The sequence below is a fragment of the Halichondria panicea genome, chromosome 2 (assembly GCF_963675165.1).
Source record: "Halichondria panicea chromosome 2, odHalPani1.1, whole genome shotgun sequence".
In the NCBI taxonomy this organism is placed as follows: Eukaryota; Metazoa; Porifera; class Demospongiae; order Suberitida; family Halichondriidae; genus Halichondria; species Halichondria panicea.
The window spans coordinates 3169437-3182892 of record NC_087378.1 but is presented as its reverse complement, the minus strand read 5'-3'; the positions used below and the strand labels follow the sequence as shown (position 1 = coordinate 3182892).

General features: G+C 43.4%; 1 protein-coding gene across 4 annotated transcripts in view; it reads left to right on the top strand.

The window, feature by feature from the left end:
* The window catches only part of LOC135331227 (eukaryotic translation initiation factor 2-alpha kinase 3-like), a 32235-nt gene extending 18983 nt beyond the window's left edge, over positions 1-13252 (top strand). For 3 of the 4 annotated variants that reach the window (XM_064526313.1, XM_064526311.1, XM_064526310.1), the window contains 11 exons: positions 6544-6681; positions 6806-6845; positions 7865-8125; positions 8356-8479; positions 8844-9094; positions 9396-9553; positions 9620-9910; positions 11487-11720; positions 11778-11953; positions 12069-12673; positions 12975-13252. In XM_064526313.1, the coding sequence (XP_064382383.1) occupies positions 6544-6681; positions 6806-6845; positions 7865-8125; positions 8356-8479; positions 8844-9094; positions 9396-9553; positions 9620-9910; positions 11487-11720; positions 11778-11953; positions 12069-12673; positions 12975-13112 (2416 nt within the window). In that variant the 3' untranslated portion in view covers positions 13113-13252. The remainder of the gene's footprint in view (positions 1-6543; positions 6682-6805; positions 6846-7864; positions 8126-8355; positions 8480-8843; positions 9095-9395; positions 9554-9619; positions 9911-11486; positions 11721-11777; positions 11954-12068; positions 12674-12974) is intronic. The other variant, XM_064526312.1, reaches the window with a different exon arrangement.
* The last annotated feature ends 204 nt before the right edge of the window (positions 13253-13456 follow it).

The window sequence follows — 13456 nt, the reverse complement described above, 5'->3', positions numbered from 1 at the left end:
GAGTTAAAATACACTCAGAGGAGGTATATACGCCAATGTCAAAAGGTCACTATAAATAAAACACCATGTGGGCTTTGTTTTACATGTAAAACTGAGTTTACCCTCGCGCCCCTGGGTTCATACACAACTGTAACTTAGAATTCTTATATTCAACTGAACACGTGTAACACATCACGTGTTACACCCACACACACAGCACTACTAAGGTAATACTACAGTAAGTTAGTTTCTAGTCAGTTACAGTTGCTCGTCCCGAGCAAACCCATATCGATTAGGGGGCTGGTGCTGTCTCCGAAGGGGGTATCGGCCAACCGGTTCAGGGCTCCTCACCAATCGGGCTCCATCATCTTGACCGTCTTCTACTGTGCTAGGGTCCAACGCGTCTCCTGTCGGGTCGTCCTCCGTCAGATTGTCCACCATGTCTCCTGTCGAGTCGTGCTCGGTCAGATTGGCTTCAGTGTCCACCACATCTCTTGTCGAGTCGTTCTGCAGTATTCCATCAACCCACGTAGGGACATGCCCTAAACTCTTTCTGTTCCCACCATACCAGTAGAAGCCAGTGGGCAAGCCTTGGGGACTCAGCTTGACCCTGGACATGTGGATTTTCATCTTCGAATCAGGGTGATATACTCCCGTTACGCACACATCCGGTCCGCTCAATGTAGTGATCCTATATGGACCATGCCATGGCCTCGAGAGCTTCCGAAGACGTCCTGTTTCTTCTTGGGGAAACCTCACAAAGACCCAATCACCGATCTTGAATGAGGTGCATCTGGCACCCGTATCATAATGGCGTTTGTAGCGATCTTGTGCCTTCTTGATAGCTCTAACTGCTAGATCTCTAGCAGATTGCAAAGTCAACACTACTTGCTCTCGGTAGTCTGCCAGGTCCAAATCCCGAATGGTCGCATCGGATGGCAGCAGCAGGGCAGCCTCGGTAGGTGTCCTACAGTCAACCCCGTAGAGTAGGAAAGACGGTTTTTCCCCGGTTGATTCGTGAGGAGTATTCCGGTAAGCATACAGGACACCATACAGGTATGTGTCCCACTGATCTCCAAACATTGCGGCATGTTTTCTTAGGATAGTCTTTAGGGTTCTGTTGAATCTTTCTACCATCCCGTCACATTGCGGATGGTACGCAGTTGTGTTCAACTTTTTAATGCCCATCAACTTACACAAGTCCAGCATCAGATGAGAGAGCAAGTTTGTTCCACGATCAGACAATAAAGCCTCAGGAACTCCGAAAGTAGGGATTACCTCCTCAACAAAAAGTTTAGCCAGTGTAATTGCCTTCTGGTCTTTCACAGGGAAAACCAGAGGCCATTTTGTTAAGAAATCTTGAAATACGACCACGTGCTTGCTACCGGACCTGGTAAGTGGCAGATCCATAATATCCACCCCGAATATTTGAAATGGTCTTTGGACAGGTATAGGGTGTAAAGGACTCGTCCATAGCTGTTGACAATTAAACACTGTGGACATGATCTACAAAATTCAACCACATCGCTGTACATACGGGGCCACCACCAGTGACGGCACAAAGACTTGTATAATTTTCCTCCAGCAAAATGCCCGGCCATTGGACTACTGTGGTTCTCCGTCATTACTTGATCACACAAGTGTTTAGGTACAGCACATCTCTTCTGTCCACCATTCTTAGTAACAACAAAAAATAAAATATCGTCAATAACTGAAAAGTGTAAAGCCTGCGCTGCAATTCGGTGAGCTTTCTGCTCATCATTTGGCAATTTGTCATCAATTAAAAAATTAATCAGTAAAACAAGTTCTGAGTCGTTACGCTGCTCACGAGCAAAATCAGACTGAACAGACGTGTCAGTAGGTTGCAAAGTTTGGGAGACAGTTTCGGGGCTAGCTTGTAATAATTGGGGTATGGTTGCTTGTACCGAGGCTACCTGTACTTGCTCAAACTCGGCAACAGGGGGTGTGGGTCCAGTAGGATTCCGTGAGAGTGCATCAGCATTTGCATTCTCCTTACCAGCCCGGTACACAATGTTGATGGTCTTGATCCCACTGCCAAACACCTTCATCCACCATCTGGCATGCTTGCCAGATGGGTTGGGGGTCTCCAACACAGCTTTGACCGCAGAGTGGTCGCTGTACACCGTAACTTCATGTCCATAGAGGTAAGCCTTGAAGTGGCTTACTGACCACACTACTGCTAGGGTTTCTAGTTCTGTTATCGAGTAGTTCCTCTCTTGTGACGGAGAGGGCTCTGCTAGCATATGCCACGGGGTGCGTAATTTCCGTCAAGTTGTTCTTGAGAGAGAACCGTTCCCAGACCTTTAATGCTAGCGTCTGTCTCCAGTCAAAAAGGTTTTTCAAAATTTGGGTAACATAAAATTGGCGCAAAAAGTAAAGTTGTTTCAAAAAACAAAAAGCAGTTTCGCAGTTTTCCGACCACTCAAACAGTGCACCCTTTCGTGTCAGCGCGTATAGCGGCTGTGCAGTTCGCGCAAAGCTCTTAACAAAGCGACGGTAGTAGGATGTGAGTCTCAAAAACTGGCGCACTTCGTGTACCGAGTTAGGTCTTGGGAATTCCTTGACAGCAGACACGCGCTGTGGGTTTGGCTTCTGGAGTGATCAAGTGTCCAAGGTACTCGACTGTGTGGCAAATAAAGTGACACTTAGAAGGTTTAAGTTTCAGTCCAGCACTCTGCAACCGTTCTATGACCAACTGTAGATGGTGTACGTGGTCGTCAAAGGTTCGAGAGAAAACAAGAATGTCGTCCAAATACACAGAGACAAAAGGGTCCGGGTTCAGCCTGCGGAGAACCTGCTGCATTAGCCTCTGAAAGACAGCTGGCGCATTCTTGAGGCCAAAGGGCATTACCATAAACTCATACAGCTACCTGCCAGTAACCGGAGGCAAGGTCCAGTGTGGAGAAGAATCTGGATTTCCCCAGCTGGTCCAATAGGTCGTCGATTCGTGGTAAGGGAAACAAGTCAGATTTGGTGACTGAGTTGAGCTCCCTGTAATCAACACAGAACCTCAATGAACCGTCTTTCTTTTTGACTAGAACAATAGGGCTCGCCCAATCACTAGAGGATGGTCTAATTACACCAAGACTCTGCATTTTCTTCAATTGCTTCGCTATTTCTTGGCGCAACGCAAAGGGTGCTCGTCGCGGCGCTTGCTGTTTGGGACGCGCATTGCTCGTGTCTATTTCTAGCTTTACTAGTCCTGTCTCGCCTCTCTCTTCGTCATTCAGTGCAAAAGCTTCGTGGTACTGAAATAGTAGTCCGTTCAGCAGATCCCTCTCTTGCCAAGTCAAACTAGCTGCTTCTTCTTTGAAGAGCCTAGCTAGATCGCTCTTACGACGAGTATCCTCATCGTCAGTACTTACCACCCTGACGCTTGCTGATTGTTCCACCTCTAACTCATGGCTTGCCTCTACAAGCGTAGCGGCAGTGGCAGATCCCATGCAAATTCCCTCACTCAGGCACTGCGTGAATCCAGTAGGGTTGGTCACTACCACCTGTGCCAATCCATCCATTCTACTGACCAGTGTTTCACAGAATGGCAGGCCAGCAAATCTTGAGTAGGCTCTAGGAGTACTGGTCCGTCTAGTTGCTCTCCCCTCTCTACCGCCAGCTGCACTACTGAGCTAGATAACGGCAGCACACGTACGGCTCCCACCAGGCGTACCTTCACTACCTGCTGCTGCATCTCTTTGACAGGCTCTATTCCCAAACTAGGGTGGTAGGACACGATGCCAAGTTGGCGACAAACCCCCTCAGAAAGGAGGAGTTGTTCTGGTGAGTCCATCTTCACATACACTGGTGTATGTATTGTCCTGTCTAAAAAGGTAATGTCAAACATGATCTTGCCATGGAGCTTAAATGGGCGTTGATCATACGTATGGGGTATCTTATCAGGGTTTTTAAGCTCCCGCTTTCGCAACCGGTTGACAGTAGCAACCTGCCTAAACAAATCTGCCCCAATGATATTAATATCGGCACCAGTGTCGATCACTCCCTTTGCTGTGACTCCCTGGACCTGTACTGGAACTGCTCGGAATTTGCTACCCCTGTCTTCCACTCTTATCTGCCCTACTTCTCCATCCTCATCATAATTATGAGTACAAGTATTGTCTAGGATCTTCTGCTTCCTCTGTAATCATGGCATCGTTCTGCTCTGAGCGGACGGACTTGGTACCAGCAGGTTTGGTTGGTTGGAAATACCTCGACTCTGTCTTCCGTGACTTACACTGCCTAGCTAAATGATCAGGGGAGTCACATAGATAACATCTCCGACTGATAGGTTGCTTTTGGGTAGGTTGTTGGAAACCTCCCTGGGTCTTTGTTGATGAGGTACTGCGAGTACTACTGGTATAGAGTTGTCTACGCCTTAACTTGGCCACCCTTTTCTCCTCCTGTCTGGCAGCTAAACAAACTTGGTACGACTGGGCGCCAGACACAGCAGGACTCTTGACCACATCATACCGCAGCCCTCCATGCAGTTGACCATGTAACATTGTGTCTCTTGTCTCACACGTAAGGCAGTTGAAACAGCCGCTCTATTCGCCTGATGTAATCAGAACTCTCCTTCGACTTGTGAAGTATGCCTGAAGTCTGTCGCTGCTATCACTCTATTGTGGGGATCTATCCTACGACGTATGGCCTCCACTGCACTCTGGAAGGACACTTTCTGCTCCTTATCCAACAGGTTCCATTCCTGCAGGGCTTTACCTCGCAGGTGGCCAGCTAATTGCAGGAGAGACTCCTCCTCAGACCACCTATTCCATTCAGAAGCCCTCTTCAGTGTTGGCAACCAATCCTCGAACCGCACGTCTGGGTTCCCAGCAGAGAACGAACCCACAGGGGGGGGGCTTCCCCCTCCTATCACCACTAACTGTATCCCGTATGAATCTGGCTGCTACCGGGCGGTCTGGCACTACATCTCTGGCTGCTACTGTTACCGGGCGAGGGCTCGTGCGGGGCACTACATCTCTCGTGACACGCTCCGCACTGTGCACAGTTGGTTCACGGGCGCTTGTCGCCTCTAGCTCAGCTATTCTAGTCCGAAGCGTAGCGATCTCATAATCTTTATTACAACATTCATCATGATACATAGTAATTTGTTCTCAGTTCATACGCCACATTCTCTTAACTTTGGTCTTTTGCTCTTCAAGCTGCTCCCGCTGCTCCCTCACAGCAGCAGCCTCCTCCTCCTTCAGGTGTACCCTCTCCTCTGTCAGCTGTTCTATTGTCCTCTGAGCATCCCTCAACGAGTGATGTGCTCCCTCTAGCTCCTCTGCTTGAGCTCTCAACCTCTCTTCCAGGCTAGTCTGCTCCTCCAAAAGTCTGGTCACGGTGGCCTCGGGGTCTGTTCGCTCCGTTGTCCTTTGCTCCGTTGAGGCCGCCCTCCTAGAGTCATCCTCCTCCAGCTCCGGCTCATCTGCTTCGTCTGGTCTAGTTGTCGCCAAATCCACTTCCAGGAACATTCATCACTGAGCCTGAGCATAGGTGCTTGATCCTCCTCGCCAGAGTCCACAAAGGCTTGAACATTAGCTGGACGCCGGCCCATGTCCGTGAGTCTACCTTCCAGCATAAGCCTCAGGTCTGAACCACAGGCCGTCGCTGGCACTTCCAGAGCTGTGGCTACACGTCTCAGCCACTCCGTCTTCATACTCCTGGACGCGAAAGGTATTGGCAGGCCTTGGGTTCCACGTGCTCGTCGCTTCACCTTCTTCAGCCATCGTTCAGGCTCCTTACAGATTCCAAAAGATACTGTTCTAGACCAGAGTCTAAAGCTTTTTGTTAACTTATGTCTCCTATTGACCTGGATGTGAAGTGATTTAAGTCTCGGCCTGGACCTCCATTGTAACTTAGAATTCTTATATTCAACTGAACACGTGTAACACATCACGTGTTACCCCCACACACACAGCACTACTAAGGTAATACTACAGTAAGTTAGTTTCTAGTCAGTTACACAACCACTAGCTTCATCTTCATATTCGTAGCAGAAATCAGTTGAGCCATCGCGCCCCAGGCGATCCAGCTTGAGAGAAGAGATCTTAGATTTAATTGCAACCTTGACCTTTGATTGCATTCTTCGAAACCACAAGCTATGGAAAATTAGCCTTCTGTAGCTAGGGTATGGTTTTTGCTGCACTGGATAGAACTAGGTATAGCAAGCTTTCCAAGCAGGCAAATAAATGGTCAAGAGCAACAGAAACGGTAGCTGCTATAATCCAAGCAACGGTTAAGAACTCAGGATGATGATGATTAAGGTTTTTATTAAAAGTGACCTACCCTGCCTCTCCCACCCTGCCTCTGAAATACATTTGTGCAAGAACTTTGAAGCAAAAGAGGGGATGGGCTTATTTTTGCGAGGGTACGGTATAAGGCTAATAAGCAAAGCATATGCATTGACATGCATATTGATTGTTCCTGTAGGCAGGTATATATATACATGTACTCAGTAGATTTCCCCTTCGACACCCATTCATATCAATTGTTATCTACATGCATTTGTACTCTTATAAACACATTGTCGTGTTCTTCACATTTTTCTAGGTGGAATTTCACTGTTGGTAGTCTGCATTTGTCCCTAGTAGAAGGAATTGAAGACAAATTCTCTTGTCACACCTCTGCCCTATTGCCTTGGAAATTACAGGTTGACACTGTTGGTGGAGTGCTTAATGCTATTGACAGGTAACTTTTTACAACAAGTATATTTAATTACCTATGTTTAATTCGATATTCTGTCTTTCAGTTCAGGCTCTGCCTGAATGGACACAATTCATAACTCTTGTAAATACATGTGTATTATCTGTAGGTCATCCAGTTCTCAAGAATCTGTTGTCTGGCAAACTAAGGTTTGCATAATAAATAATAACTATAGCACTGAAGTGCAAACCCTCAGCGTTAATTTGAGGCTTGAGTAAAATTCGCGTGTACACATCTAGGCCAACGTGCAGGTTCGGCTTTAACCTAACATCAAAATCTACCAAATTTAAAATTGCTACCTTGTTGTGTTGAGACTATCCATGGTACAGACACAGTGTTATCAAATCCAGGTTAGTAGACTCAAAATACACAGAACAACTACTATAACCCGCGGCGCCGCGACACGCCTCGGGTTAATAAAATTATGAGCATGCGCATGCAATCACAGCTTATGTATACAGTTGTACATGTACCTCCATTAACGACCACCTCAAGAGCAACCACACCAGCTATAAAATGTGAAAACGTAGCTGTAGCTTGTCCCTCCCTATAACAGCGTTTTCAAAGCTTGTATAACGTACAGAAGCTTTAGCAAAATTCCAAGATTTGCTACCAAGAATCGACTCATACAGTACATTCTTGAGCAGCTGTATAGGAGTATACACACTATCAACTCCAGTGTGAAGGAATGGAAATTTTGTATGGTTCCCTACTGTTCTACCATGCAGTTGCTGCAGACAGTGAACTTGGCAGTAGACACGCCCATGTGCAATTTTTACCAGGCCTAGCGTTATTTTAGAGACAACTTGGTCTGGGAATGAGGCTAAAGTCTATTTGCGTTGTGTTCGACCCCGAAGTTATGTGGTCAATTATGGCTTCATTTATGCTTTATGTGGTGGACAAGTATGCCTGGGACTTCTACATGGAAAATGCTAACTTTTAGCTGGTTGGCATATAGATAGAAGCGCTTTTTAACAAGGAATCCAATGGTATATGAAACTTTGAATTTCTGTAAAGTATGACAAAGTTATGACAACTTTATGAAGGTCAAACTCAACACAAATAGACTTTAGTACACATGCAGTTACTTATTGCTTGTACTGACTCATGTAGTTGTTCGCCTATCTGATATAAAAGCGAAAACTATAATCAATACCCCTGCATGCAGCTCTCATCTCCTATTGTGGATATTTGGCTTCATGATGGAGGACGGTTGGAAAGGGTGCAGCCGGTTTCCCTATCTGCATATCCTGTGGACTCTCCTCATCTGATGCTTGTTAATTATGACAGCCGGTACTACATTCAACCTGTGGTAGGAGTGACAGATCATCTAAGTGTGGCAACAACCAAGGAGAGATTGATGGTCCAACAATTAGAAAGCTTTTCTAGCAGACAGAGGAAAGCTTTGGGAAGCTATAATCCTATCGGGGTTAGTACAGTGTAACCTATACGAGCACTTAATACCTCCCTTGGCAAAGGAAACCCAGGAAGTCATGCATATACAAAACCTCAGAACCTCCGACCTCCACAAGTGTGATGTTTTTATTGACCTCAAAGTGTCGTAATTAGAGGTTCCAATTGACATACACTATCCCTATAATTATAGTAATTGTGTGTCTAAATCTTAAAACATGCATGTATCCGACTATTATTATATAGGTCTTTTATTACGCATTGCCCACCCCTACTGAAACTGATTCTTTCACTGAAAGTGATGCTGGAACCAAGTCATTGACTGTATACAATAATGGATTTGCTCAAATGTGCACGGCAGGCCCGAATGGTATGAGATAGGGTATAATTATTATGATACTATAATACACAGTATAATGCGCACTTATGCCAATATAGGTACAAATGCATGAAATACTTGTCGATCGATGTAGTGTAATTATGAATTGGTGTGCTCATGCATGCGCATTGCATTGCGCAGTGAGGTATACGGTAGTGTCGTGTGTGTAGGTTGCTATATAGCTGCTCAATAATTATGTGCAAGTAAGAGGCTTCTATAGTCATGTTATATTAAGGCCATCGCAGTCTTTCAGACTCGTGTGTAGCAAAGTCTATTAGCTATTCCATACTCAGGAGTTTAGCATCAATTAATGCATGGTTGTAGGTACATTGACATGCATGCCGTGTCTCTGTAGGATATGCAGTGTACTTTTACCTGGAGCCCTCATATAGTGACTATGGCACTGCTGAAGATAATGACTCTGGAGAAATCTCCACTTGGGACGAGGCACCTCCTATCCCAAACAAGCATGGAACTTTGGTATCCTTAGCTTGGAGTTTTACAAAATATATTTTGTTCGGGGCATTTGTGATGATTTTGAGTCATATTCGTCATCACAATCGTCTGAGAAAGCTCATGAGTGAATCAAATGGAAACATGAACTCAGTAAGTTATAATTATTAATGCTGTTTACACGATCTCCAGCCAATTAAAAGTATAATTTACCTGTTTATCCACATAAATAACACCAACAATGTTAAACCCTACATTGGATTCAAAATATGTAGGGTTTAACAGGTCAAACGGCAGGCTGTACAGATCACGTGACTACTTTAGAACACACCTATAGCCAAATTTGCGTATTTTAAGCTGGTGCACTCGGCACAAACTTATGTATTCTAAATAATAATTAAAAGACTAATTAATAAGGTAAAAGGTCTCATTATAATGCCTAATCACACTTTAGGAGAACGCTTTTTTTCCTGTGTTACAACCGCTATGTGCTGTGTCAGGTGAAAGTATTATTGCAAATGGCTCACCTAAGTCACCTGTTTCTTCTCCAAGCTCCTCCACAGAGACTCTCGTGGGATTAAATATGAGCACGGATACTATTCCAGAAGAACGGCAAGTACTCGTATATATACGTACATGTATGCTAAGTTGATATTTAAGTGATGATTTAATCTACAGACCTATACCCCGATTTGATAGTGATTATGAACTTAAAGGCCACTTGGGTAAAGGTGGATTTGGTATTGTCTATCATGTTCAAAACAAGCTGGATGGTGGTGAGTATGCCATAAAGAGGATCAAGCTGCCAACAAGCAAATCAGCTAAAGAAAAAGTGATGAGAGAAGTTCATGCTCTTGCCCGCTTGGATCACCCAGCCATTGTAAGATACTTTCACTCATGGGTGGAGAAAGCTCCGCCAGGATGGACTGAGATGAAGGAATGGATGCCACTCTCCAGGAGAGCCTCGTAGTGAGTGGATTATTGTGCTCAAATGTGCTCACAGATACAGAATGGTTGCAAACACTCGCATTTCTTTGCCTATTTTAAATACTGGCTTGCAAAACGTTATAGTTATATTTCTTGGCCTTATACCGTATAATGTTTTATTTTCGAGGAGCTAATATTTCCACACATATTGAGGGATTTCATTTTCAGTGCGTGGAGAGATTCAATACTGGAAGTAAACAATTTTCGAGGTACTCTAGGTTCAAGGTCAATCTGCAAGAACCGCGCAATTTTAGCTCGAAAATAAAGCTCTATACGGTATCTTCTGCATGGTGGTTGTTTGACACCAGGTGAGTGTTCATCACTTCGCAAAACCTATCGCGCTACTTGCCAGAATGCAAAAGTTAGTTTGTCTACCTCCTACAACTTACTTAGTACCCCAAGTTAGTATCAAGCAAAATAATTATAGTTAAGCCTCGAGGCAAGGCTTGCACATGCACATGCACTGTACATGTATCTAAAATTAATACCGTTTTGTAGGTGTCCATGTGATTTAGAAGTCCTCAGGCACTCATAGTACACTCGTGCAGTGCCTTTGCTTCTAAATCCCTTCAAAACAGTGTCTACGCGGGTTCAGTGGAACCTCTTAAACTCTAAATAGCGGATCCCTCTGTAATAGCAGATAGCATGCCTTGTACCAACTGCTGTGACTATTATCTAATATTTTTGTCATGTGTGCATGCACAGCAGTCTGCTGATGTTTTTGTCTTTTGCTTTGAGATGACTGAATGGTACATCTTTTCTAGCCACAATTCGAGAGATTCTATGAAGTATATGTATGGGTTCTAATTTTATCGGATAGCAAAAAGTAGTAATATTACCGGATATTTTCGAGGGGCTTAATTTTCACTGATTTCGTGTTAGCAATCCTACACGAAAATTAAGTTCAACAAAGTTGTTCTTTAATTTGCTATAACGTGCAAAAATTAAAGGCGTGGCTTCTGGTAAGCAGTCATTCCACGAAAGCCTCGAAAATTTTGCGCTATACGATATCAGGAGCCCATAAAGAGAAGGAGCGGCTAACTTCAACGTATACTCGGGGATCACGTTTCGTAATTTCCCGTGAAACCGCACTTCCTTGTATGGAAGCAACTAAGTGCTTGCAAACTGCAGCCCTGCATTGCGTATAACACATGTAGAGATTCAACCACTTAAGTGACTCTGTCATAATCACTTATGAAACGTGATCCCCGTACTCAGCCGCTCCTTCTCCTTATTCCTGACGATATTTTGGAATTGCCCAAGTACAATTGGAATATATTTTTATAGATCACGTGAAATGTCTGGAATAATTAGAACAAGCATGCAGCTAGCTAAATTTAATAGAACAGTGTGCGACTGAATAGTTGCACTATAGCTATCTAAAATTTGCTAATCCTCCGAGCTATCTAACTTCAGCACTCTTGCTGGCTATAAAGCTACATTGCTTACTCAACTTTTCAAAGCACCAGAGTGTCCGCTGTATTAGAACATTGAAAATTGCCTGACTTATAAGTGTCCAATAGAAGATTATAATAATACAGTTATTTCTTTTTTGTAGTGCTGGCGAATCTCAGTCCCACACCACTCATGAAGTTCTGAATCACCACAGTAATATCATTTGCAAAGAAGATGGTAAACGGGGGAACACCAGATCTTTGATCAGTTTATCTCAAATTGGTAATACGTCTTTGTTAAGTAGTGAAGGTTTCTCACCATGTCCTTCATTCAACTCTCTCAATCACTCTACAATTCACTCTGTCCTTCCTCCAATAACAGCATCTGAATCAAGAAGGTGGGTGTAAAGTTATATTACTTAACTATAACTGTGTACATACCATTTCTTTGACAGCTCTTCTTTTGTAATTGAGTTTCAGGATGAAGGGCAGCATAGTTATAGTGGGTCTCAACTGGGTTATTATAGATCAAATCAAGGGGGATGTTTCAACCGTCACCTTCTTGATAACAGAGATGATCTTTCATTAAGTAGTGCATGTTCTGACTCCATTGAGGACAGGGAGAGACAAGGTATGTATATTGAACTACATGTACATTGCCATACATTTAGTATACTGACCCTGTTCGTTTTGTTTTTTCGAATTTGTCAATAAGTATAATTACAATAATTTACTTTGTGTTGCAGACAGTATAACGGACCTCATAGCAGAGCCCCCTACGTACTTATTCATTCAGATGCAACTTTGTCAAAAAGAGAGTCTCAAAGACTGGTTATCTACAAATGTTCTGAATAGGAAAAAGCAGATGGTGATGTACTTCTTTGAGCAGGTTTATTGTATATACACGTATAATTTATTATCAGTTATCGTGATGATTTATTTTATTATACAGACGTTAGAAGCAGTTCTGTATGTTCACAATAAAGGAATGATGCATCGTGATCTAAAGCCGTCTAACATCTTCTTTTCTCTTGATGGTCAAGTCAAGGTTGGAGATTTCGGTTTAGTAACTGGCAGTGTTTTTGCCAATATCGGTAGCTCTTATCTCGCTCTAAAATCGCTTGGAGACGACCATAAGCAGCACACAGGAAACGTTGGTACCCATTTTTACATAAGTCCTGAGCAACTGTCAGCAACCAAGTACAACAACAAAGTTGACATTTTTGCACTGGGGGTAATTTTCTTCGAGCTTTTGTACCCTTTCAGCACACAAATGGAAAGGGTACAAGAGTTGGACAATATCAGAAATAGAAAATTTCCCGAAAGATTTAAGACACATCTCCCACTAGAAGTGAGTTGTTTATGATGTTTTGTAAGCCATTCCGACTTATGATTATTGTATTGTCTAACCTTCAGTACTTACATGCATGCAAATAACATTGTATATCTACCGTATAGTGGAACGGTACAACTTTTCGCTATTTGGTTTCAGAAGAAAATTTATGTTCGCAGTTGTAATAATTATTTGCGTATTATAATGCCAGGAAACCACACACACCAAGAGCTTTGCATACTAGTTTTTGCGTCCAATGGGAAAACGTAGCATTTTGCACCATGAAAATTTGACCTATATCTGATGCCCCTGCATGCAGGCCGACATGGTGGATTGGTTGATGACTCCTATTGCTTCAAAAAGACCTTCTTCTGAAGAAGTTGCTGATAGCGAGCGGCTAAAAGCTTTGAAAGACTCTTACGCACGTGCAGAAGTTAAACTTGTTCCTAAGCTTTAATTCTTTTATACCTGTGTTTTACTTTGTCACCATAGGAAATCGATAATTATTATTATGTATTTGAATTGACCAACGTACCTGCCCATTCTATAATAATATTATATTGGCACAGGACGTTTGCTACACATTATTTTAGTCCAGTTGTCGTACCTCTGGTTATAATTATAGTTTAGCCACGGACCAGGCTGCAAGTCTCTGTGGTGGTAATAATGTGATTGCAGTATGCACGTGCAGAGAATTGCCGAACATTGAAACAGCAAAACCACAATCTTACAAAGATTAAATATCAACTTTATTACAGTATAGACAAACTGACAAACAAACTTTTTAGCGCAGACACTCAT